The sequence below is a fragment of the Bombus huntii genome, chromosome 11 (genome assembly GCF_024542735.1).
Source record: "Bombus huntii isolate Logan2020A chromosome 11, iyBomHunt1.1, whole genome shotgun sequence".
NCBI classification, from domain to species: domain Eukaryota; kingdom Metazoa; phylum Arthropoda; class Insecta; order Hymenoptera; family Apidae; genus Bombus; species Bombus huntii.
This window is the reverse complement of record NC_066248.1, coordinates 4,847,405-4,871,107: the sequence shown is the minus strand read 5'-3', so window position 1 is coordinate 4,871,107 and position 23,703 is coordinate 4,847,405. Positions and strand designations below refer to the sequence as shown.

General features: G+C 30.2%; 7 protein-coding genes across 7 annotated transcripts; 5 read left to right on the top strand and 2 right to left on the bottom strand.

Moving 5' to 3' along the window:
* Nucleotides 1-1,081: 1,081 nt before the first annotated feature.
* Nucleotides 1,082-3,395, top strand: LOC126871448 (COP9 signalosome complex subunit 4). Its single transcript, XM_050630296.1, has 8 exons — nt 1,082-1,228; nt 1,296-1,375; nt 1,688-1,806; nt 1,870-2,006; nt 2,077-2,191; nt 2,264-2,453; nt 2,520-2,897; nt 2,992-3,395. The coding sequence occupies exons 1-8, from the start codon at nt 1,146-1,148 to the stop codon at nt 3,123-3,125; spliced, it is 1,236 nt and encodes a 411-aa protein (XP_050486253.1). The 5' UTR covers nt 1,082-1,145; the 3' UTR covers nt 3,126-3,395.
* A 208-nt stretch (nt 3,396-3,603) lies between these two features.
* LOC126871460 (voltage-dependent anion-selective channel-like) lies at nt 3,604-7,306 on the bottom strand. The gene is made up of 6 exons (XM_050630335.1): nt 7,144-7,306; nt 5,855-6,177; nt 5,624-5,745; nt 5,213-5,321; nt 4,922-5,130; nt 3,604-4,701 (listed from the first exon to the last, which is right to left on the bottom strand). The coding sequence occupies exons 2-6, from the start codon at nt 6,172-6,174 to the stop codon at nt 4,610-4,612; spliced, it is 852 nt and encodes a 283-aa protein (XP_050486292.1). The 5' UTR covers nt 6,175-6,177; nt 7,144-7,306; the 3' UTR covers nt 3,604-4,609.
* A 1,070-nt stretch (nt 7,307-8,376) lies between these two features.
* LOC126871438 (SET domain-containing protein SmydA-8-like) lies at nt 8,377-12,038 on the top strand. Its single transcript, XM_050630278.1, has 9 exons — nt 8,377-8,618; nt 9,224-9,291; nt 9,380-9,599; nt 9,881-10,131; nt 10,207-10,374; nt 10,460-10,686; nt 10,794-11,004; nt 11,424-11,569; nt 11,736-12,038. Exons 1-9 carry the CDS (start codon nt 8,601-8,603, stop codon nt 11,966-11,968), a joined length of 1,542 nt encoding a protein of 513 aa, XP_050486235.1. The 5' UTR covers nt 8,377-8,600; the 3' UTR covers nt 11,969-12,038.
* Nucleotides 12,039-12,187: 149 nt separating this feature from the next.
* Nucleotides 12,188-15,508, top strand: LOC126871436 (SET domain-containing protein SmydA-8-like). The gene is made up of 7 exons (XM_050630276.1): nt 12,188-12,681; nt 12,956-13,151; nt 13,325-13,552; nt 13,624-13,908; nt 14,123-14,410; nt 14,495-14,705; nt 14,881-15,508. Exons 1-7 carry the CDS (start codon nt 12,608-12,610, stop codon nt 15,189-15,191), a joined length of 1,593 nt encoding a protein of 530 aa, XP_050486233.1. The 5' UTR covers nt 12,188-12,607; the 3' UTR covers nt 15,192-15,508.
* Nucleotides 15,509-15,548: 40 nt separating this feature from the next.
* On the top strand, nt 15,549-17,555 carry LOC126871456 (erlin-2-like). Its single transcript, XM_050630324.1, has 5 exons — nt 15,549-15,834; nt 16,068-16,188; nt 16,254-16,443; nt 16,517-16,775; nt 16,851-17,555. Exons 2-5 carry the CDS (start codon nt 16,081-16,083, stop codon nt 17,236-17,238), a joined length of 945 nt encoding a protein of 314 aa, XP_050486281.1. The 5' UTR covers nt 15,549-15,834; nt 16,068-16,080; the 3' UTR covers nt 17,239-17,555.
* A 331-nt stretch (nt 17,556-17,886) lies between these two features.
* Nucleotides 17,887-19,577, top strand: LOC126871468 (ragulator complex protein LAMTOR3-A). Its single transcript, XM_050630355.1, has 3 exons — nt 17,887-18,044; nt 18,263-18,490; nt 18,620-19,577. The coding sequence occupies exons 1-3, from the start codon at nt 18,036-18,038 to the stop codon at nt 18,755-18,757; spliced, it is 375 nt and encodes a 124-aa protein (XP_050486312.1). The 5' UTR covers nt 17,887-18,035; the 3' UTR covers nt 18,758-19,577.
* On the bottom strand, nt 19,233-21,369 carry LOC126871455 (glyoxylate reductase/hydroxypyruvate reductase-like). Its single transcript, XM_050630322.1, has 6 exons — nt 21,214-21,369; nt 20,894-21,021; nt 20,359-20,548; nt 19,994-20,157; nt 19,626-19,916; nt 19,233-19,439 (listed from the first exon to the last, which is right to left on the bottom strand). The coding sequence occupies exons 1-6, from the start codon at nt 21,279-21,281 to the stop codon at nt 19,324-19,326; spliced, it is 957 nt and encodes a 318-aa protein (XP_050486279.1). The 5' UTR covers nt 21,282-21,369; the 3' UTR covers nt 19,233-19,323.
* Between the last annotated feature and the right edge of the window lie 2,334 nt (nt 21,370-23,703).

The window sequence follows — 23,703 nt, the reverse complement described above, 5'->3', positions numbered from 1 at the left end:
AATAGATCTTTAAAATATAAATATATATTGAATTCAAATATCTCTTACGTAGCTTATTTTTATATAATCACTGAAAAAAAACAGGATAGATAATCGGATAACATTTAAATGCATTCTTTTTGTAAAAATATTTTCTGTTTACGATTATAATCTTACTTCCAATATTTATACATAATTTACTTGAGAAAGAATAAGTATTATAACAATATATCAATTTGGATTTCAAGTATAACGGAATCTGATTCATTAATTTATAATTTTGTCGGCTAGGTATGATGGGACTAATGAGAGATTAAAATTGCAAATGAATAATAAAATTGCATTTCTGTACACATTAGCATACATTAAATTTCATAGAAATTGTAGCTGTAACTAAGTACAGTTTATACAGGTTTACGACATGTATGAAATAGAATAAAGTAATCAACAAATATCTTTAAAAATTTACGAATTACATTATATAATTGATCATTTTTCTACCAATATTTTAGTTACCTACAATTTTTAAATTAATATATAACTTAAACACGTGTACTAATTTTGTTTAGATATGAAACTGATGATTTATATTTATTTTAATCGAATACAGAGTAAGAAGTATTATACTAACCCTATTCAAATTAAATACATCAACTTTTTAAATTATGGAACACGAAATGTTAAACCAAATTTATAAGTATAAGCGAGTCCACATTAATTGTATTCTATTCAATCATGAATTATTCATGCAAAGTGTGTTAACTGATCTCAGTAATGTTCTATAAAGCGCCATCTCAAATTGTATTACGATGTACATATCTTTGTAATTATTTAATTTTAATAATCTGATAATAACATATATTGTTAAATAAAGAATCGGAAATACATATAAAGTACAAGATATAACAAGTTGTAGGAAAATACGTAACACAAAAACTATTATTACATGATTTATGTTTATATACAAATAAAATTTATATATTTCATTAAAATTATAATATATAAAAATTTTAATTGTTACTTATTGTAATAATTTGCATTTTATTGTTATAACATTCAGTGAAATCTATTTCTATTTATTCCCTACTGTACTTCTAGTAGCTTCCGTCCATAGTTCATGATCGCAATAGGCGCAAAAGTCATTTTTGGTTATTCATGTAGAAAAGATGGTGGTGACGGTATCTTCTGTACGTCAACAGCTCACGAATTTACTGTATGCCGGGGGCTCTCATAAAGATCAAGCGGAGAAGTAAGCTCGTTAAGTAGGATCAAAAGTATATTTTTGGAATATTCCGTACAAATGGTGATACTTACAGGTATCGAGCGATTTTGGACTCAATACTGTTATCGTCCAGCGAAGAGGCGATGGATGCTTTGAAGATATTCATTGAAGCAAGTACGTTAGATTTTTCTTATAATGTACAGAAATATATCTTCCAATTATCTGATACTATTAATTACTTATAAATATATAACATATATGTATCAAATCGTTACATGTTCATGTCTCTGTATATACAATAATTTATTAGATTAAACGTCATATCCTCATGGTTATTTACATAACTACGTTTTTATATAAATGTTCTTAAATATCAACACAACTTCTTTTTCCAATTTGTAGATAATTCTAGTCTGCATTTTGTAATATGATATTGTTTCCAATGGTTTCTTAGTAACATAATAATGAATGCTTTTTGTCTTGCAGTTGTACATGAATATGTAAGTTTGGTCATCTCAAGACAAGTTTTAACGGATGTCAGTAATCGATTATTACTTTTACCTGATGAAGTGTCGATGGCTATTTCGCATTATACATTAGACAAGGTAAATTTTGTTATAATATATATTAATTGAAATATAATAAGGAGTTGCTTGCTAATGTTTTAGATGCAACCAAGAGTAATCTCATTTGAAGAACAAGTTGCTAGTATAAGACAACACTTGGCAAAAATTTATGAACGTAATCAAAATTGGAGAGAAGCAGCTAATGTTTTAGTTGGGATACCACTAGAAACAGGACAGAAGTAAATAGAAAAATCATTGTTATGTACTATCAATTCCAGATTGTTAAATATAATTATTATGTTTATGCAGGCACTATACTGTTGACTACAAACTTGAAACTTATCTTAAAATAGCACGATTGTACTTAGAAGACGATGATCCAGTGCAGGCCGAAGCATTCATCAATAGGGCATCTCTTTTACAAGTATATAGTATTCAAATTTACCTAAGTAGTATACATACCTTTAAAAACAAATTTATTTTGTGGTTTTTTTAGGCTGAGTCGAAAAATGAACAGTTACAAATATACTATAAAGTTTGTTATGCTAGAGTATTAGATTATAGAAGAAAGTTTATAGAAGCAGCACAAAGATACAATGAATTATCATACAGATCTATTATACATGAAGATGAACGAATGACTGCACTTAGGAATGCATTAATTTGTACAGTATTAGCTTCTGCAGGCAAGTATTTGTTTCATATTCTTTAATTGTTTTAAAAACAATGTATAAGCTTTGCATTAATATTAGGTCAACAAAGAAGTCGTATGTTAGCTACATTATTTAAAGACGAGCGTTGTCAACAACTTCCCGCTTACTCAATTCTTGAAAAAATGTATTTGGATCGCATTATTCGGCGTTCCGAGTTGCAAGAATTTGAAGCCTTATTACAACCTCATCAGAAAGCAAGTACAATTGATGGATTAGGATCCACTATTCTTGACCGTGCCGTTATAGAACATAACTTATTATCTGCTAGTAAATTGTACAATAACATAACTTTCGAAGAATTGGGTGCTTTGTTAGAAATTCCACCAACGAAAGCAGAAAAAATTGCTAGCCAAATGATTACAGAAGGTCGAATGAATGGGTACATCGATCAAATTGATTCCATTGTACATTTTGAAAGTAAGTTTAGAGCAATCAGTTATAGTTAATTAATAATTCAGTCTTATGGATTTAATACAAATATTTTCTATCAATAACTTATTTTCTTGTGTAGCACGCGAAACTTTACCAACGTGGGATAAACAAATACAATCACTTTGCTATCAAGTAAACCAAATAATAGAAAAAATTGCTCAAACTGAACCAGAATGGATAGCAAAAGCAATGGAAGATCAGATGGTGCATTAATATAAATTTTTTTAATATCAAATAAACATGCACAGAAACTGGAACAGGAACATTAGATAAACATTTGATACATACACAACTAAAAATTTGGAGGCAATAAAGATTGTTATAATTCTACAGTGATGCTTATGCATTGCGAGTAATGTAAAATATATCATGCTCGTTAATTTTTGTTAATACGCATAAAATCAATTTTTATATGATTAATAAATAAATTTTGATTTTTCATAATACAAATAAAAGTACCAAAATTTATGAAATATTTAACAATTGGTTTTTGTCATTATAGCTACTTTATTATTTACGAAAACTTAACATTAAAATAAGTATAAAATACGGATAAATTTTTATTGATTAAGCACACTTAAAAATCATTTGTTTAATATTCATCTATGACTGTTATGAACTTCACGCAAGCATATTCCAGTAAAGGGAATATTGTAATTATCTCATGTAAATAAAGCATTCACACTGCACATAAAATAAAATTTTCTTTATTTTATGAACTAATCAAAGCTTGATCCAGATTTGGCTGAATATTTAACAACTGTTGATGTATGGGAAAATAAAATTGTATGAGTACAAACCTCTTATGCATTATAAGTGCTACATAAGTCAAGACTGTGGAATTATTTATAACTAAAAGTATTTATTACTATGTACTATTTAAAAAATGTGAAATCTTTATATAAGATGCCAGACTAAATTATTGGAATCTTCGTAACCAAATATGTATTTCTCAATTTGTTTCAATCCTAAAATAATCACGCTGGCAGTATTGTTTTATATTGATTATATAGATAGGAATGAATGTTATCTCATTCTGCAAATGAAAAGTAACTGTACTTGATATTTGACATCATTTAATCTCAAGTCCCTGTACGTAGCTATTTATTTAATATAATATTAAGTGCAGGTATTTTTACAATAAATTCGGTCATTAATATTATTTGTGTAGCTACAAAAATGTATGTGCAGCATCATACTGTGTTATTTTGAAATCAATCACTGAATTTATAGTTACTTTGTAACTTGGTAACATTTACTACTGAGTTGAAAAATATATTTCCAGAAATGCTTAAACACATTTTCTTCCTAATTTAATTTTATACGTATTTGCAATCAACATTACTCCATGAGTATATTTTTTATAATTAAGTTCAGGATAATTAACATTTGATTTTAATAGACTGCATGTTCATCAGGAACTGGTAAAAGGCTGCACCATATCAAATATGAGAGAATTATAGAGGAAAAAATAGAACACTTCTATTTTGGTTAAGAATTTGTAAACGTATTGTTCATGATAAGATATTGTTACCATACCATGTTTATACGTATTATATGTGGCATCTATTTTGGGATAAACCTATCTATATGTTATAGGCAATACTTTGAAGCATGTACTGTGATACTGTCTTTATGACACAAAGGCCATGAAAAGACCTTTTGAGTGATCTAATCCTTTTGTGTCTGATTCATATTTAAGCTTGTAGGTCTAATGCAAGACCAATCTTGTGACCACCAGAGCCAAAGTTCTTTCCATCAATATTTGTAGAAAGTGTCAGAGTTACACCTAAATATATTAAAGAATATGTAAGTCAAATATCAGATATGATAATATAAATATGTAAGTCAAATATGTAAGTAGATAATCAACATAATCAGTAAAGTACAATGATTTAATGGATATATTATGACAACTGATGAGAAATGTAAAATCAAATATAATATTGTTACTCTACCAAAAGTCCCTTCCTTAGAGTAACATTTTGCACAAATTAAACATCACTTACCATCACGTAACTTTTGTTGATATCCTAAACCAATTTGAAGATTAGAATTAACTTTAGCTCTGATAGATGCATCTGAGTCAAGATTATATTTTGTAGCAATTCCAAATTGTGTCACATTGTTGCTTGAATTCCACTCCAGATTAATTGCGCCTTCTAGTTCTGGTTTCACTTTGTGATAAATGAGGCCACTAAAGTCACAGCCATTGTTCCTAAAAAAACAGAATATTAAAAAATGAAGAAAATTTTATCAAATTATTCTTTCTCGTGAATATTTATAACGATTATACATACACTGCTGCGTGAAGAGTAAAGTCAGATGCGGTATATCCAAGTGCAAAGTTATTCTTTGTAAGCTTGTTTCTTTGTGTATCAAAACAAGCTTGATATCCAGCCAACCAACCTACAATTTCATCGTAGTATTTTATAACCTAGTAAATTTAATCTATTCTGTTTTACTATAACACAATCTTACATCATTCTTTCTGGAATAACAGGATACTGGGAATGTAAAGGGGAAGGACTTGAATGGAATTACAAGAAATCACATAAGGACAACAATATAATAACTATTAAATATCTGAACAATATTTAACTTTTCAAGTTCAATACTAAAAAAAGAAATGATACAATATTACATAATAGTAAAAATAATATAAATATATGCCATAAACTAAAAGTATATACATGCCATCTTTTTCTTACCTTGGTATCCTACAACAGCTGATGCATTTACCAAAGGACCAGCAGAAAGACTAAGATCAAAATCAGCATTGGCTGATACATTCTCATGTTTGTAAGATGTCTTCAGTTTTCCAGTCTTGGTCCTACAATACAAAACAATCACATATTTTTCAAAACTATTTATTTTAGGTACATGCAAAGCAGGGATAAGTAAACTATAAGATGCAGATAAAATTAAATGATATATTTTACCCTGTTTGTGGAGAGAAAGTACAGCCATAGCCAAGGGTAAGACCTTTGAGCAATTTGTCGGCAAAAGTAACATCAGTAGCAAGTGTATTATCAGTATTCCACTTTTCACTAAATTTCAATCCATAGTCATCAATACTATATTTGGTTTCTAAAGTACCAAATACTTTTCCACTATCTTGATTAGATACCCCACCACTAGAGAATTCTACACCAGACTTAGTTTTTGTTTTCACATCCAATTTGATTAGACCAAAATGATATCCACTGGAAAATAAGTCACGAGCACTTTTGCCTAAATCACTATATGCTGGTGGAGCCATGATCTATGCAAAAACATTAAAGAGGTACACTACATTTATTTGCCAATTAACAATAACATAAATTTATATAATGTATGCATATAAAATACAAATATTTACTTTATTTAAAGAAAAGTGTAAGTAGGACATTTTCATTCATAAATAAAAAAAAACATTGAATTTTAAAAATATATTTTTCTAAATTATACATTTAAATATGCTTAGCATTAAAGCGCTAAAATGACAATAATCTCTAATCTGAATGATAAGTAATCGAAAAATTCAAGTTATTATCTCACAATCAATAAATGATGTGTCAGTCATAATTAACTTACAAGTATATTTTTCAATTACAAAATAAATAAAGAATGAGATTCAGTTAATGAAAAATTGCTAGCTATATATAGCGTAGGAGTTGCAATTTTCCTTGAAAATTATTTAATGCATTTCGTAATATTTAATACATATGCGAGAAAAATGAATATCAAATTAACTATGTATATACTTTCTGACAGAAATTTTATTGTAAATAATGAATTACGGGGCTAATAATGCCAATATTAAGAAAAACGAAAAAAAGAAAATACACTAAGTAACAATATGTAATTAATTTAACAATAATACAGAGGAAAAATGGAGTGATATTGACCTGTCTTGGTATTACATAAGGTGTAAACCAGCAATTTCTAATTCTCAAAATTGAATTGAATTTTACATTATCACACCCGAAAATATATTTGTTTAATGAAAAAAACGTTATTGGTTAAATCACAAAGGAAAGATAAAGCGTTTAAATTCATATGAGTTTACAAAATTGATAGAAATGGTTTTTAACACTGCCAAACGACAGTCCAGCGACATGACTAGCAACTCATGCCGGCTTTACAAATATTTAATTTTTCTTGCAAATTTTCACGTAATCTGTGTGTATGAATAAGGAATCTAATTTAGATCTAGGATGTATAAATAATGGTATTCGTTGGTACTTACTTATGTTCTATGTTATAAGACGCAAGTGCAGAAAACTGCAAGACTTCGTCTCGTTGTCCCTTAATTGCGTACGTGAGACGATATGCGAATCGGGAGAGGAAGACGGAACCTTCGCGCAACTGTGCTTGCGCATGCGCAGAATAACTTCCAAATAAGCTAGACACTATTTTTATGTGAAAATTTTAATAACATACATAGAATAAAATTAATTTATACAAATAGGAAAATGTTCCTCTTTTATTAAACAAAATACATTCAGCAATTTAATCTTTATATTGATTTACTTTCTACATATTATATAACCTTGAAGATCACCCTCATAGGCGTGGATCTTGCACACATCCTGATCACCCGGTACTGTTTATTGAGCGTTGAGTAAAAGATAAAGTTATATAAAGGAAAAAGTATTGTCGAATAGTATACTAAATACATATTTAATTCATACTACTATCAAGCATACCCTTATTACTAAAAACCATATACGTCTCTCTAATTGACTATGTTAATTTTAAATGCACTGTATAAATGGTATTTATATATTATGTAAATAAACGACATATATCAAACTCTTTAATTATAGTAGGATATTATATTTCAAACTTTAAAAAGTTTGGATTAATGTACTGAACAAACGGAAAAATTTTTGAAATTTCTCCAATTATAATTTCCTTTTTTTCCTACTAAATGAACTTTTTCTTTGTTGAAAATCTGGAATTCCAATGGGCAATTTTCAGTAGGAAGCAACCTCAATCAAGTCAATTGCACATATAAAGAAACTGTTGATCAATCTCGTAAGAAAATTAGATTATAACTAGTTGTCAATATACAGAAGAAGAATCCTGAATACAAAAAAGGAAGGAGGGCGCGAAGTTAATAGAACTTCTTTCAAACTTCAATATATAAAGGTAATTGTATATTAAAATAGTTGGTCAAAACTATCTATTATTCCTAAATTTTCATTTCAAAAAGTTACTCATCCGTAATCTTCTGTCACGTGAAAAAGGTACTGAAGATACAGCGAAGAAAATAGCGAAATGTACATAATTATTTATATGGTTATTAGATGAATAGTCATAAAAATGACCAGTCTCATTTTTTGACCATTTCGTGAAACTGTCGAAGCAATTAAAACTGGACATTTTCGGTTCCCAAAATAGAATAGTTGCTCGACGCAGAGTGTGTAACTACCATTTCTACGCGAACTGAGACTCTTCCCGAAAGACGATGGTGAACGATCTAGATCATATCTTGGCAGTCTCTTCGTGGATAGTATATTTTTATTAAAGCGAATATATATATATATATATAAACGTCTGTGCAAAATTAATTTTCAGTCTGTTTGTATCCTTCTTCTTTAGCAGATCGTGCAATTCGGTTCGAACCCGAAAGAGGCGTACAATACAAGCGAACTTGAGGAAATTATTTCAGTATCAATACTGATCGATCGTTGATCAACCATGTCACAAAAAAGCTTGGTATGTATCATAAATTAATAAAATCTGTTCCGTTCATGCTGAATGTTCTTGTTGTAAATTAATTTTATTGTTTTATTTGCCCGCATAAACCCGCTAACAGCATACTGTAGATTATAAAATATTTAATTTTATTGTTTTATTTGCCCGCATAAACCCGCTAACAATATACTATAGAGTATAAAATATTGCGACTTGACTATAATTTTATCGTTAATGGAAAACTCATGCTGAACATATTGCGTTTAGCATATTTAAACTGCATTTGCATTTAATATATCCAAATTTTGCGTCATACTTCTATAATAGACGAAGTTTTCACTGATCGTTTGTTGCACACTATTAAAAAATAACAAGCAAATAGTCTATAATACAAAACTATGTACTGGTCTTACGAAATCGATGTACCGAATTGATTTGTTTGCATACGCAAGCTTCTATACAGCATGTACAGTGATGTTGCTTTCCGCGTTACATTTATTGCACAAAAATGATTCTGCTGCGTATTTACGTTAAAAATGAAAATAACAATCTACAATTTTCAATTACGAGTCAATTTCTCAATAATACAAAGCTACAGCTTTAAAAATAATAATGTTGTTCATTAGGGGGAATCGACGCCAACGGGGAAAAGCACGGCGACATACAAAATTCTTCAGAATGACAAAGTGGGAAGGTAAGAAAGTATTTTTCTTCTTCTTAATCGACTATATTACGATTGAAATGAACACTGTTTGGTAAATCTTTAAAATACTTTTTCTCAGGTACATGGTCGCCAGCAAAGAGTTGGAAGCAGGGGAAGAAATTGTCACAGAAATGCCTTTTGTAGTTGGACCAAAGGCATTCACATACCCTTTGTGTCTTTCCTGTTATGCAACATGGCCTCCATCGTTAAGCGCTAAACCTCTTTGTTCAAAATGCGGTTGGCCTGTATGTTCAGAAGAATGCGAAAACCAACCGCAACACAAGGACTATGAATGTCAGGTAGAAATCAGGAGAATATAAAAACAGTGAAACTATCTTCCACTTTCTGCGATTAACGCTTATTTGCAAATAATTTTCGTATGTTGCAATCAATTGTGAAGCCTTCGCTAATAATACATTGTCAATTTGCATACTTTGTAGGATATAAGAGAGAAAAGAAGGTGTTAAAAGCGGAAAATGAAAGTGTGAAGATGTTAAAAGACGTGTGATTTAGAAATATGATTCGCTTTTATGCTACGCATCGAACGACAAACTATGATACTCACGTATCTTATTTGTAGGTATTCGTACAAGCCAAGGAGAAGTTTAACGTGCAGGCTGCTCTGGAAGAAGCAAACGAAAATGGAGTGCCGCAATTGGAATGTATAACTCCGTTAAGATTGCTTTTAGAATCGGAGAGAAATCCTGAAAGGTGGAACAATGAGATAAAGGACATGGAGGCTCACAATAAAATAAGAAGTCAAAAGAAACATTGGCAATCAAATCAGATTAATATAGTGGACTATATAAGAAAACAACTGAAATTAGATAGGTAATTACTCGTCAATCTCGCGAGAGAAATAAGTAATTTTATCATCGACCTATGTTTCGTTTTGTTTCGTCGCAGATTCTCGGAAGAACAAATTCATACAGCCTGTGGAATTCTAGAAATCAATACTTTCGAGATTCGAACAGCGAAAGGGTGTAGCGCGAGAGCACTGTATCCAACAGTGGCTCTAATGAATCATTCGTGTATCTCTAATACATGCCACAGCATTTCACCAACTGATTATAGGTAAAATGATAATTGCTTAAATTCAGTAACAGATCGCCAAGTTACTTGATAAAAAGTATCTAAAGAACTTTTACTCTGTTCACAGAGTACGATTACGTACCACCCTCAAAATTCCTGCCGGTGGAGAACTTTACGGAAGTTACACACATTCGTTACTTCCTACGCTATTGAGAAGAGAACATCTTCTGGAAGGAAAATATTTCGCCTGTGCCTGTCCAAGATGTTCAGATCCCACTGAACTTGGAACGCATGTGTCTTCGTTGAAGTGCAACAAGTGCGATAACGGAATTGTGTTATCTTTAGATTCTCTGGGTAAAAATATCTCGTATGACTGCCTCGCTAACGATATCGACTGATCCGCATACAATTAAGAATACGATTAACCGTAATCGCAATTTCCAATTAAATTTATGTTACAGATCCAGAAAGTTCATGGAAATGTACGCATTGTGAATTTACGACGTCGGGATCAGCCGTTCGAAAAGTGTTGCATATCATACAAGCAGAAGTGGATGCAGTAGAGACCATTAGCGGTGCTGATGGAGCTGATGCCATTCAGGAAAGGGAAACAGTGGTGAAAAAATATCGTTCTGTTTTACATCCTCGACATGGTTTCCTTACGATGCTCAGGTAAATATAATCTTATTAATATGGTAATTCATATGCGTGATAAGTGTTTATCAGATTATGCGGTGTAGATAACAAACGATCGAGAGTCGACCGAGATAGAGACAGATAAAATATTTATATTATTATATCGATTACCATTGAGAGGAGATTGTAAGAATACACGTGGAGATTGAAATGTATGATGATGTATGGTGACACGTGGTAAATTTACGTCTGTGTGTAAAGTTTCGTGCGTATACTGTATGAATGGGAAGAATTATCCGTTTATTGTGTATAAATTATGCTGAAATCTCAATTGGCAAATCCACAAAGCTGTCTCTCAATAGATACAAATTTTGATACCTATTTTGTCGGTAATGTTAAAACCGTGGTAAGAGGATTTAGAAGATTGAAATAATCTAGGAACTTCGCTTTTTCAGACATTCGTTGACACAGATGTATGGCCGCGTGGACGAGTACCTCCTAGATGATTTGCCTGACGTCGTATTAGAACATAAAATCGATATTTGCAGGCTGTTACTTCAGGTCTTGGACGTCATAGAACCTGGCTATTCTCGTATAAGAGGTAAAGGATTTATAATTATCTACCATTTGTTACTGTACTTTCAATGATAACGCACTTTATTTCCTGAGATATCTACGCCAAATGTCAATTAAACAATAATGAACTTCTGTTAATGGATGATGTTTTATTAACGATTGTTATTAATATTTTGCTTTTACCGATAAAGGAATGACACTTTATGAGCTCCATGCGCCTTTACTTTTTATCGCTAAAACGCAATGGAACGCTGGAGTGATCGACGAAGCTGCCCTAAAATCAAAAATGATAGAGGCTGCCAACATTTTGAAAGAAGCGGCATTAATTTTATGCTTAGAACCACCGGACACACCGGAAGGTCAAATAGGTATCGTTGCTAAAGAATCTCTGGCTCAACTCGAAGAATCGATCAAAAGTTTATAAATATTTATTGTAAATATATGAAGCTTTGTACGAACGTATTTCTTTGTTAATAAAGTTACGCAAGACCGTACGTACGTACGTAATAAATACATATATCATGTTTCAATACGAATATAATGTATTCAACATAATGTTTCTTACTAAAAACTTATCACATATCAGATCTCATCTAACGAACGACGACGAACACAAATGGAGAAAATAAAACTGTCTCTGATTCTCCAAATCCCTCTCGTAACAGTTTAATCATTTTTAATCTTCGTCAAACTTACATCGGTCTTCTGTTTACATCTAAATTTCTTAAAAGATTTCATCAACACCGGGAGAACGATTTATTTAAAATGTGGACGATCGTGGAAGATCGCGGACCCTAAAGCCATTACCTACGCATTGTTTTGTTACGAATACTCGACAAGCACGCGCTACGCTACTTCTAATAATAATATAGCGTATCGAGAGTACTAAAGAGAGACGACTCCCGCTACAACTTCCTGTATTTCGGTGTCAGTTACGAACCGTAGGAAATGCACGATACCGTCAAACTCTCACGCGTCTAAGTATCGTTAGTCTCGCATAAGACACGTAAGTACATACGTTCTTTCAAGCAATTGACGAAAATAGCTGGACTAATATACCACGATGGAAGGAAAATCGAAAAACGCTGCGACTCCCACGTTAAAATATAGAGTTGCTTACTCAGAGAAGCTGGGCAGGTATAAACACATACAGCACATATATCTTAAACAAATATAACGCGATAGGCATCTAAAAGCGTTGAAATAGCATCTATTGGCAGTATCGTGTTAATAAATTCTTGGATTATATTTAATCTCAGTTAAAAAGCAAATATGATATTGTATATCATGATATATACACTTTTGATCTTCGCAACTAATTGATTACGAATTGAATTGAAATCATGTGTGTATATATCACGTTAGATGTGTTGTATATTTTGACATATATTTATATATCGTCTTTTATAAGATATTTACAGGCGGCAAAGAATTTAACAGCAGGCGAAGTGATACTTCGCGAAGAACCGATCGCTGTTGGACCTATAACTTCCAGCAAAGATCCGGCATGCTTTGCGTGTTTGCGTTTGTTGCCAAAAATCAAGAAAGAACTACAGTATGTTTGCTCAAAATGCAACATTGCGCCTCTGTGCAGTACTGCCTGCGAGGTAGATGCAAAAATAATTCACTCGTTTTACTCAAACATCCTCTCTAAATTTCCTCTTTAATCGCTACAAAATTTAACAAAGCGTACCTTACTTACTCTCTTTACTCTGTTGGAGGAAGGTACACTATTTTGTTAGGCACCGTCAGTTATCATTGATCATTAGTTATATTTCAGGAACGATCGAAACATCATACACCGGATGAGTGCGAAATTTTCAAACGCAATAAAGATTTATTAATAAACAATACGGAAAATATCATCGGTGTATTATTACCGTTAAGGTTATGGCTCTTGAGACAAAGAGATCCAGAATTATGGAAAAAAGTCGAATCTATGGAAGCTCATACAGATAAGAGAAGAAACACGTCCGTCTGGAAAGATAGAGAACTAAATGTCGTAAATGTAAGTAAAACGAAGCAACTAATTATGAAAGACGATTAATTTTCTATAATAAGTCTTCTTGTTTCAAATAGGTGATAAAATCGCTTCATTTGGTTCCTGATGACGACCCATCTGTCTCAGAGCTCCTCCAACTGTTGTGCGGAATTTTAGACGTTAATTGTTTCGAGCTCAGATCTCCGGGAGGTCTGGATGGACTTCTTTTACGAGGTTTATATGTGGAGGCCTCCCTGATGGCTCACGACTGCAGGGGTAACACTCATCTAACTGCTGATGACAATTTTCAGCTTACTGTATACGCCAGTTTGCCGATCAAAGAAGGCGACGAAATCTACTTCAATTACACCTCGTCGCTTTTGGTTTGTTTATTCGCTTATTATAAAGATTTTTACTTCACAAAATCCAAATCACTCCGCGTGAGAAATTTTTTTAAATCATTAAAATACTATTATACCACGTTATATTATGTACGAAGCTTCTAACGATTAAAATCACAAATTGTAAAGGTGTGCAGATCTATCAATTGTTTATCGATCGCTTTGAGAATTGATCATTTACATGTTTCATTGCTAGGGAACCTTAGGTAGGAGAGAACATTTGCGAGGTGGAAAGTATTTCGAATGCGAGTGCCCATTATGCAGCGATCCATACGAAATGGGATCGTACATGAGCAGTATTCTGTGTCCACGATGTAGAGAGGGTTACATAGGAATGCAAAACCCTCTGACAAAGTTTCCATACGAAAAAGGAACGAGATGGCAATGCAACAAGTGCAAAAGCTCCATCGGAGGTCGTCTTGTCAGAGCCACTTTAAATATAACCAAAACATTGATCGACGATGTGGACGATTACGATATTAAAGTTCGTATATGATAGAATTATGATGATTGTACATTATCGAGCATCTATCTAATTTAATATATAACTTGATTTTTAATAATCAAGGGATTGGAAACTTTAATGGCGAAATTGTCGAAGTCTTTCCATCGAAATCATTTTCTAATGCTATCATTGAAACAAAAGTTACTAGCTGCCTATAGAAAGGAAGTGGCAACGCCAAATCCACAAAAAAAAATTATGCAGAAAATGTCTGACGTATGTAAGGAAATGTACGATATGCTTGAAATTACCGAACCAGGAATATCTCGATTGAAAGGTATTTTTAATCGAGTAATTTATTTATTCGACTTAGTAAAATCAGCGAAAAATGATATTAACCGAATTTTAATTCTGCAGCAACTTTAAATGTGTTTAAATATCAATTTAGTATGCATATATATGTACGTATATGAATAAAGTACGTCATCCATTACTATACATATATTTTTTAGGAATAATGTTATACGAAATGCACTTACCACTAGTGTTGTTAGCAAATCGTGCATATTCCGCACGAGAAATTTCTTCAAACGAATTAGCTTCGCGCCTTGAGGAGGCCGGGAGTCTCTTGAAGAAGTCCCTAACGATGCTCCTTTTAGAACCAGTGGACACGCCAGAAGGGAAATTGGCCAAACGAGCTTTGCAAGAATTAAAGGCATTAAATCAGAATATAGTTGATGTTAAAACTATCAATGAAACCGAGGAAAGTGGCAATCGTGATAGAAAAAGATTACAGAAAAATAAATCTAATAAAAACAAATAGAGAAATAAAAATACTTAAAATACCCAAGAGAAACATGTCTTTTACGTTAAGAATAATGATTGCTATATGAATTAACTTTTATCATCCTTTTTATAAAGATGTACATACAGGAAATAAAGATATATTGGTAATTTAAGTAAACAAAATTTTTGATAATTTTGTATTATTTTAAGCGCCATACGTGACACTAGTAATCAAAAATGTCACTATATTGTTTTAGTAATGTTGCAGAATAAATTATATTATTCTTATTTAAAATTGTATTAATATTTTTTAAATTATTTTTAATAACATTAAAAAGAATTTGAAACTCTTAATCGTCATTTCCTTATAAGAAATTATCCTCGTCCGTTGAGATTGTTCTGGTTTAACAGTTATCGGTTTCTGTTTATCTTGAACGATATTAGAATGTGTGATATGTATAGTATATATATATATGGAAATCATATCCAAATGTAATTTTAAAAAGCTAATTCATTATTTAATATAATACATAACATGAGTTAAGCAAACGATTTAATTTATAACAAAATCTGATATATCAACTGAAACAACACAATTGACTAAAACATAAAATATTCAACATTTATACGTTAAAAATCTAAATTCACAAGTTTACTTACTTCCTAATATATTCGCTATCGTAAGTAGATAATATTTTAGAGGTTTACAAAGTTTAATAATATATGTAAGTCAAATATAACCTCAATGATAGAAGTGTAAATAAAACAAATTATTGCCATTTTATTGAATACAGTTTGTAATAAATATTCTTGTGTACAATACAAAATTAATAGCTTGTTACAATAAACATAATTATATATGGCGGATTATTAATTTCCTTAATTCATATAACACGATATATTTCTATTTTAGCAACTAAAATAGCATGTTTGACCAGAGCATTATTGGAATATGTTTTTGTATTTGCTTAGCAGTAGTTTTCAACTTTTCTTTACATCGTATAGAAGAAGGTCATGTTGGTGTTTATTTTAGAGTAAGTAATTTATAAATATATTTGATTCTAATATTACAAACATTATAAGCATTTCTATGCTACAGGGTGGAGCATTATTGCCTCAAGTCAGCAACCCTGGGTTTCATATGATGATACCCTTATTAACAACATATCGCTCTGTCCAAGTTACACTACAGACAGATGAAGTAAAGAATGTTCCATGCGGCACAAGTGGAGGTGTAATGATTTATTTTGATCGTATAGAAGTTGTAAATATATTAGATGCAAGTAGTGGTAAGAATTTTATTATGTTAAACTAGAAGTTATAAATTATTGCAATATTGTATATTAATTATTTTAATTATAGTTTATAACATGGTGAGAAACTTCACAGCAGATTATGATCAAACATTAATATTCAATAAGATTCACCATGAATTAAATCAATTTTGTTCTGTACACACATTGCACGAGGTGTATATAGACTTGTTCGATCAAATAGATGAAAATTTGAAAACTGCTTTACAAAAAGACTTAAATGACTTAGCACCTGGTTTAAGTATTCATGCAGTTAGAGTTACTAAACCAAAAATTCCAGAAACCATCAGAAAAAATTATGAGTTAATGTAAGTACCATAGATTTAAGTTCATGATAGATTCTATTATAAAAAACTTGAATAATATTTTAATAACTATTACAGGGAAGCAGAGAAAACGAAACTTTTAATTTCAACACAGCATCAAAAAGTCGTCGAAAAGGATGCCGAGACTGATAGAAAGAAAGCTGTTATTGAAGCAGAAAAAGAGGCACAAGTAGCAAAAATACAGTATATTCAAAAAATTATGGAAAAAGAGTCACAACAACGAATAGCGGCTATTGAAGATGAAATGCATATGGCAAGACAGAAAAGTCGTTCAGATGCCGAACATTATCAAACAAAAATGCAGGCTGAAGCAAATAAGCTTCTTCTTACCCGAGAATTCTTAGAACTAAAGAAATATGAAGCACTAGCAGATAACACAAAAATATATTATGGTCAAGATCTATCAAAAATGTTTATGTTGGATGTTACTGAAGTGTCAAATTAACTCTCTAGTACAAACTCATATGTGGATGTTAAAAAAACAATAATTATAGAAATGAGTGTTTTCTTTTTTTTTTAATATATTTTGAACAATGTAATGATTGTTTTATGTTTAATCCATATGATGAGCGGTATTTTATAATAATTATAAAAGCGATAGTAATGATAGTACTCTGATGAAATGAAATATAATTTGCATGTAAATTTATACAATTCATCAATTTATATACTATAATAAATTATACATTATCACTGTTTCCTTTTTTACTAACTTTTGTTAGGATAAACGAAATTTTCTAATAAAAATATTGTTACAAATTACATTGATGTTGAGTTACTATATATTTAGTTTGTATCTAAAGTGTCCCGTAGTTGCTCTAAAATAAACACAAATACAATTTCATCTCAAACATTATAAATACGGAATGTAAGTCAAAATAAACAAAATTTTTAAAATTGGGCCATATTTTTAAATAAAACCAAATCATTAGTTTTAATTATAACCTATGATTCACTTAAATGTTAATATATCTCTAGAATTACTAAATTATTAACTTACAGTTTTACAGTTTAATTTACATTTATAGTTTTTAACAACAAATATCTAACAATTATTTCAAATTCGAACTGCGTTCCAAGAGTTTCTTTTAGCATGATAGTTTAAATGCGATGTGCGCGCATTCTACGTTTATCATATGACAACCTGTCAAAAGAAGCATTTGATAGTCCTAATATTTAAGATTTATTAGACTTAAATAAGTTTACAATCTATCGCGTAGCTTATCATAGTGAATATTAAAGATGACAGCAGTAAGTTTTCCGATTATATTTTATTATTTTATAAGATATAATGTAGTCTATATTTTAAGGTTAGATATAGATCAAGTTAATTTAAAAATATTTATAAAATATTTATGGAAAGAATATGTATTTTATGGATAGAAATATTATAATTTGCGAAAGTACATATAGTATCATAATATTGTTGTTAATTATCATTATTTATATCTTTGTTTTTGTTATCTCAGGAATTAAGAAAATTTCTTTATGGACTTTTAAGTAGTGTGGAAGGACTTCATAGTATACTGATAACAGATAGGGATGGAGTACCTGTCATATCTGTAACTGATGATACGACACCTGAATTAGCTATGAGAGCAAGTTTCTTATCTACATTTGGCATGGCAACAGATCAAGGAAGCAAACTGGGTTTAGGGAAAAATAAAACAATTATATGCATGTATAGTAGTTATCAGGTAATAAAAAAAGTACATATTATTTTTATTATTATTATTATTATAGAATATTATTATTTTTCATTAAATATAAGACTAACAAATAAATGTAAAAGCTAATGTAAATCTAATTATTAATTTATTTTGTAGGTAGTTCAGATGAACAAATTACCCTTAGTAATAAGTTTTATTGCAAGTCATAATTGTAATACAGGCCATATCTTATCTTTGGAAACTAAAATTGATCCAATCCTAAGTAACTTAAAAAATGCAGTAGTGGAAGCCTGATGGTTACCTGTTGTGCATTACGGGTGATAAATACCAAAAGTTTGCACTTAAATTTGGTAAAAACTTGTAATGAACAGATGTTCTATGATGTTTTAAATAATGGTGGGGATATTTTTCCCTAATTTATAAGAAACTGGAGGGTTACATTCTTTCATAATTGTGTTTTCTTTGATTAGTTTCAAAAAACATTTTAAATATCTGTCTAAAAAAAGGGAAGTATCTCTTAAACCTTTTATAAGATAATGCAAGAAATAAAGAAGAAGAGGTAGATACTACAAATTTTTATAATAGGTAGGAAATTATCACAAGACATCAGAGGCATTTCAATATTTCCAAAATATATTTGATGAGCCATTCGGAAATTTTACATATATAGGTAATATAAATTTATGTAAAAAGACGTGATATTAAAATACATGTTATAGATGTATATGTATATGTGTCAGTTAATATTCTTAAATATGCTAAGAATATGTCATTGTATCATTATATTACTTCAAACAAATATATAGTCTTAAATTATGTAATAAAAGTTTATACTTCATACATGCAATAGAACATATTAGTTACAATTCATATATCAGTGGCTTACCCTCTAATCCATTGAGAATGTTTTGTGCTGCAGTAAGAGACATATCATTTCGTGTCTTCGTAGTAGCACTGCCCAAATGAGGTATGACCACTGCAGTACATTTTATATTTGTTAATGTATATATATACAACTTTGCTATATATTTCTACAATTAACTAATATGTACACATATTACATGAAAATATAGAATGGAATTTCTGTTAATAAAGATATTAAAAAAAGGATAAATATATTAATTCATTTAAACCTTGCATTTATATGATTAACGATATTTACCAGCATTGGGAAGTTTAAGAAGTTCGTGATCGGGAGGCAATGGTTCAGGATCCGTAACATCAAGACCCGCCGCAAAAATTGTGTTATTACGCAATGCTCTAATCAAGGCATCTGTCTTTACGATTTGCCCACGGGCAATGTTTACGAATACCGCGTTTCTTTTCATTTTGCTAAAAGTATCATCGTTAAACAATCCTCTAGTTTCATTATTTAGGGGGGTAGCGACAATTACGAAATCACTTTGTGCAAGAAGGTCGTCAAGAGACACATAATGCGCTCCAAGTTCATCCCCTATTTAAGATTGAAATACAGATAAACAATCCTATCAAAAATGCATATTTCATTTTTATCTATACATTTATAAATACCTGCTTTTTTACGAGAATGTCCGGTATAAATGAAACGATCTACATCGAATCCTTTCAGTCGTTTAACAATAGCTTGTCCAATATTGCCCAAACCAACAATGCCAACTGTTGATCCTCTTAACTCTTGACCAAGTAACCATTGCAAAGATCTTGCCACTTGTCCTCTAAATTTTTAAGAATTTTATATATGTGTATTAAAAGACACTTAACATTTTCTATAATTAAGATAAGTAAATCTATCCTTCTAAATTTTTGAATAAAATCCGAATAAAATTTGTATAACATTTCTTGAATAGATATATAATTTTAACTTGATTAATTACAATTTTCAGAAGCGATTAAATAAAAAGTTCGTGTCTAATTACTGTTCAAGTTTTAGACGTCCTTCATGAGTTCGTCTTGCTGCATTTAATGTCAGAAGTACTGCAATTTCTGCAACTGCAGCTGATAAAACCATAGGAGTGTGACCAACTTTGATACCTCTTCTTTTAATTTCGGGAACATCCAAATGGTCATAGCCAGCTGACATTGTTGAGACGACTTTTAGAGAAGATCCTATTTTTTGATATTTCTTTAAATTTCATTCATGAAAGACGTATACATTTACATTTTGTTGTTTATAATTTGAAATAGATATATATAGTAATACGTCAGAAAATACAATACTCAATACAACGCCGTTACTTAAGCCGATTATTTCAACAAAAAAGAAAGTTAATAGACTTCTAATAAATTCGGAAATGCGGACTCAATTATTCATAATTATGGATAATGCTTATTCCATCAATTAAATTTTAAAAGTCTGAGTTGATTAGCGCCGTTACTGTTGGCTTATTTTAAAATTCCGCGACAACATAAACCATCATATAATCTAAAAGATTAATATGACTAAATATTTACCTGCATTATTAAGAAAATCGCTATTTATACTGATATGTCCAGTAACAAAGATAGCATCATGACCAGGAAGAACTTGCAATACATCTTCTCGATTAGGCATAGCCGTCTGAATGATTGTGACATCGCATCTAAACAAAAAGTATTAAATTCCAAGTAACATATAAGTATGTACCATTAAAAATTCACAAATAATTGTGAATTGTTCCAATAATGTCCATTATTCAAATAATTTCAGCATTATAATGGTCTTCTTAATTTTTTCTTTTTTAAATCACTATAAATAACACTAGTAAATATTCTTTCTTAAAAAGTACACTTACTTCGTCCGCAAGAGATCTATGCCAGATGTTGGCACATCGTTACTCGTAACCAATACACGTGGTTTCATTGTTCTTTTATGGCGTTCTGTCTACAATAAAAATCACTTTGTAAACTATTAGTAAGCAGTAATATTCCGCGCCTTATATAACGCCACGATCTGACTTTATGCGCAAGCGCATACAATTCGATCGAAAGATAAAAACCTAACATAAGAGGGATATGATATCTCTCTCTCTCTTTTTTTTTTTTTTTTACCATAAAATTGATTGTTGTTGAATGTACATGTAATTATTACTAATATAAAAGTGTACTTCTCACATGGAGATATACAAAGGAAGGAAAACATATTATATACATATTAGAATGAAATAGAGGTTTGAATAGAATTATTTAACATTATGTGATAACTATTTAACATATATCCAACACACATAGCAGAGATAAAAATTTCAATTTCAAAATTATTTTGAGTATATACGTATGTATATATGTACATGTATATATAGTATTAATTCAATACGTACAATTATATTTTCACTGTGTTAATATAAGTAAGAATAACGTAAATCCAAATGTGGCGCGTTTATTTACTGGAAACTTACTTCCTCTATCATATGTTTCCCTATTCAGTAGAGACGCCACTTTCTGCGAATGATAGACAAGTTAGCGCGTGTCTATCAATGATGAAAGCCATTTTGTTTTCTAGCACGATTGCATGTCAATGAAATGGTAATAAAATGTAAGATATAATAATCAATACGTTAAAATAGCATCACAACTGCTTCGAAAATGTACAATTTAAGCAAACGTCTTGAGTATAAGATATAGTATGTGCATACATTATTGTTCTTATATTTTTCATATACATATATAGATTTTACATTAACAATACTAATTTTTAGTTACTAGAAATAATTTCCTGTCATAGAATACGAGAAATTTAAGTAATAATTCCAATAAAACATATTAAGTAAAGTGTTGAATAATATATTGGACCTGATATACACTAGTTAAACATGTTAATGATTACTTATTTACAAATACATATGTATATATATACATATTTAGTCATTTTGCTGTACTTGATAATTAACAGCGATTTTCATTTATCGATCAATCATTCATGAATTTTTAAAGAGACTGACTGAGTAATTTCACAGATAATATTAAAATAGTTTACCTGCTTTGTAAAGCGCACAAATTACATATTTGTATCTGTTATTAATAAAGTAATAATAAAGTAAGTCTCAACTCCTTTAGTGATTCCAAAGCGTGAGGTATCAGGGAAATATGAAGAAGCATATCATGGATATATCTATGTATGTTATCCGTAGAAACGTATCGAGTATTATTCATATGTGTGTGTGCTACTCTACTGTGTAACTGTTCTATCTATAACCAGGTATAGCTATGCTATAGAACATATATCTAGTAATGTACAATAACTTACTAAAGAAAATTTTATATTTTTTTTGTGTTTTTAAATATTAACTTCTTGTTTATATAATAATATAATAAACAGAAACATGAATAATTTTCAGACATCAACCACGATATCCTGTTATCCATTCATATATCCTGTAGTTCATTCGTAAACCACTTATTTCCTCAATATTAGCTATATACATCGATCGAATGTGAAACTTTTGAAAAGCCCATAAATAATTTAATAAATCTTAATTTCTTAAATCAATTATTATGGATAAATAAATGTTGCTATAGTATTTTATTGTTTAATAAAGGGAAGATCGTATATATGTATGTATATATCTAGTGTATGATTTCATATCCCAAAAGTTATTTACCAATACCTCGTTAACATGGATAAGGGGGTGTCCTGAATTAGAATGTTCCAAAACAGCGTTTTTTTTTTTTTTTTTTTTTTTTTTTTTTTTTTTTTTTTTTTTTTTTTTTTTTTTTTTTTTTAGAAGGGAAAGAAAGAAATGAAGTTATTGAATCTTGAGGTATAGTTTTATATATATCTAACGAATACAAAAAAATTTTTTTTAAAGTAAAAAAAAATTAGAACAGATTTCTAAGCCTATTTCATGGGCGTCTTGTCGCTGTAGTCTTCAATCGGCGGGAAAGATTCACCTCTTAATTCTTTTTGTGAACTAAACAACGGCAGAAAAAATCACAAAAAAATGCCGTTTTAGAACATTCTAATTCAGGACACCTCCATAATGTATACCTACCTTAACATATCAATTTCCATGGAATCGACGATTACGCGATTTCGAAGCTCGTTCAGAGGTCGATTTTGTATCTTTTGGATAACTTGCCATGATATTCTTACGAAGTGTATCTGTCAAGAATTTGAACAAGCTAACCGTTGATGCTACAAACTACTAAATAAATCATACACATTTATACTTCTATTAGACACATTAAGACTCAAATAGATGCAACCATGGATTATAACTATTGTATTGAACGACTCTTCAACCTTTTTCAAGTATGAAATTCTGTAAAGAAAGACGGAATGGCGA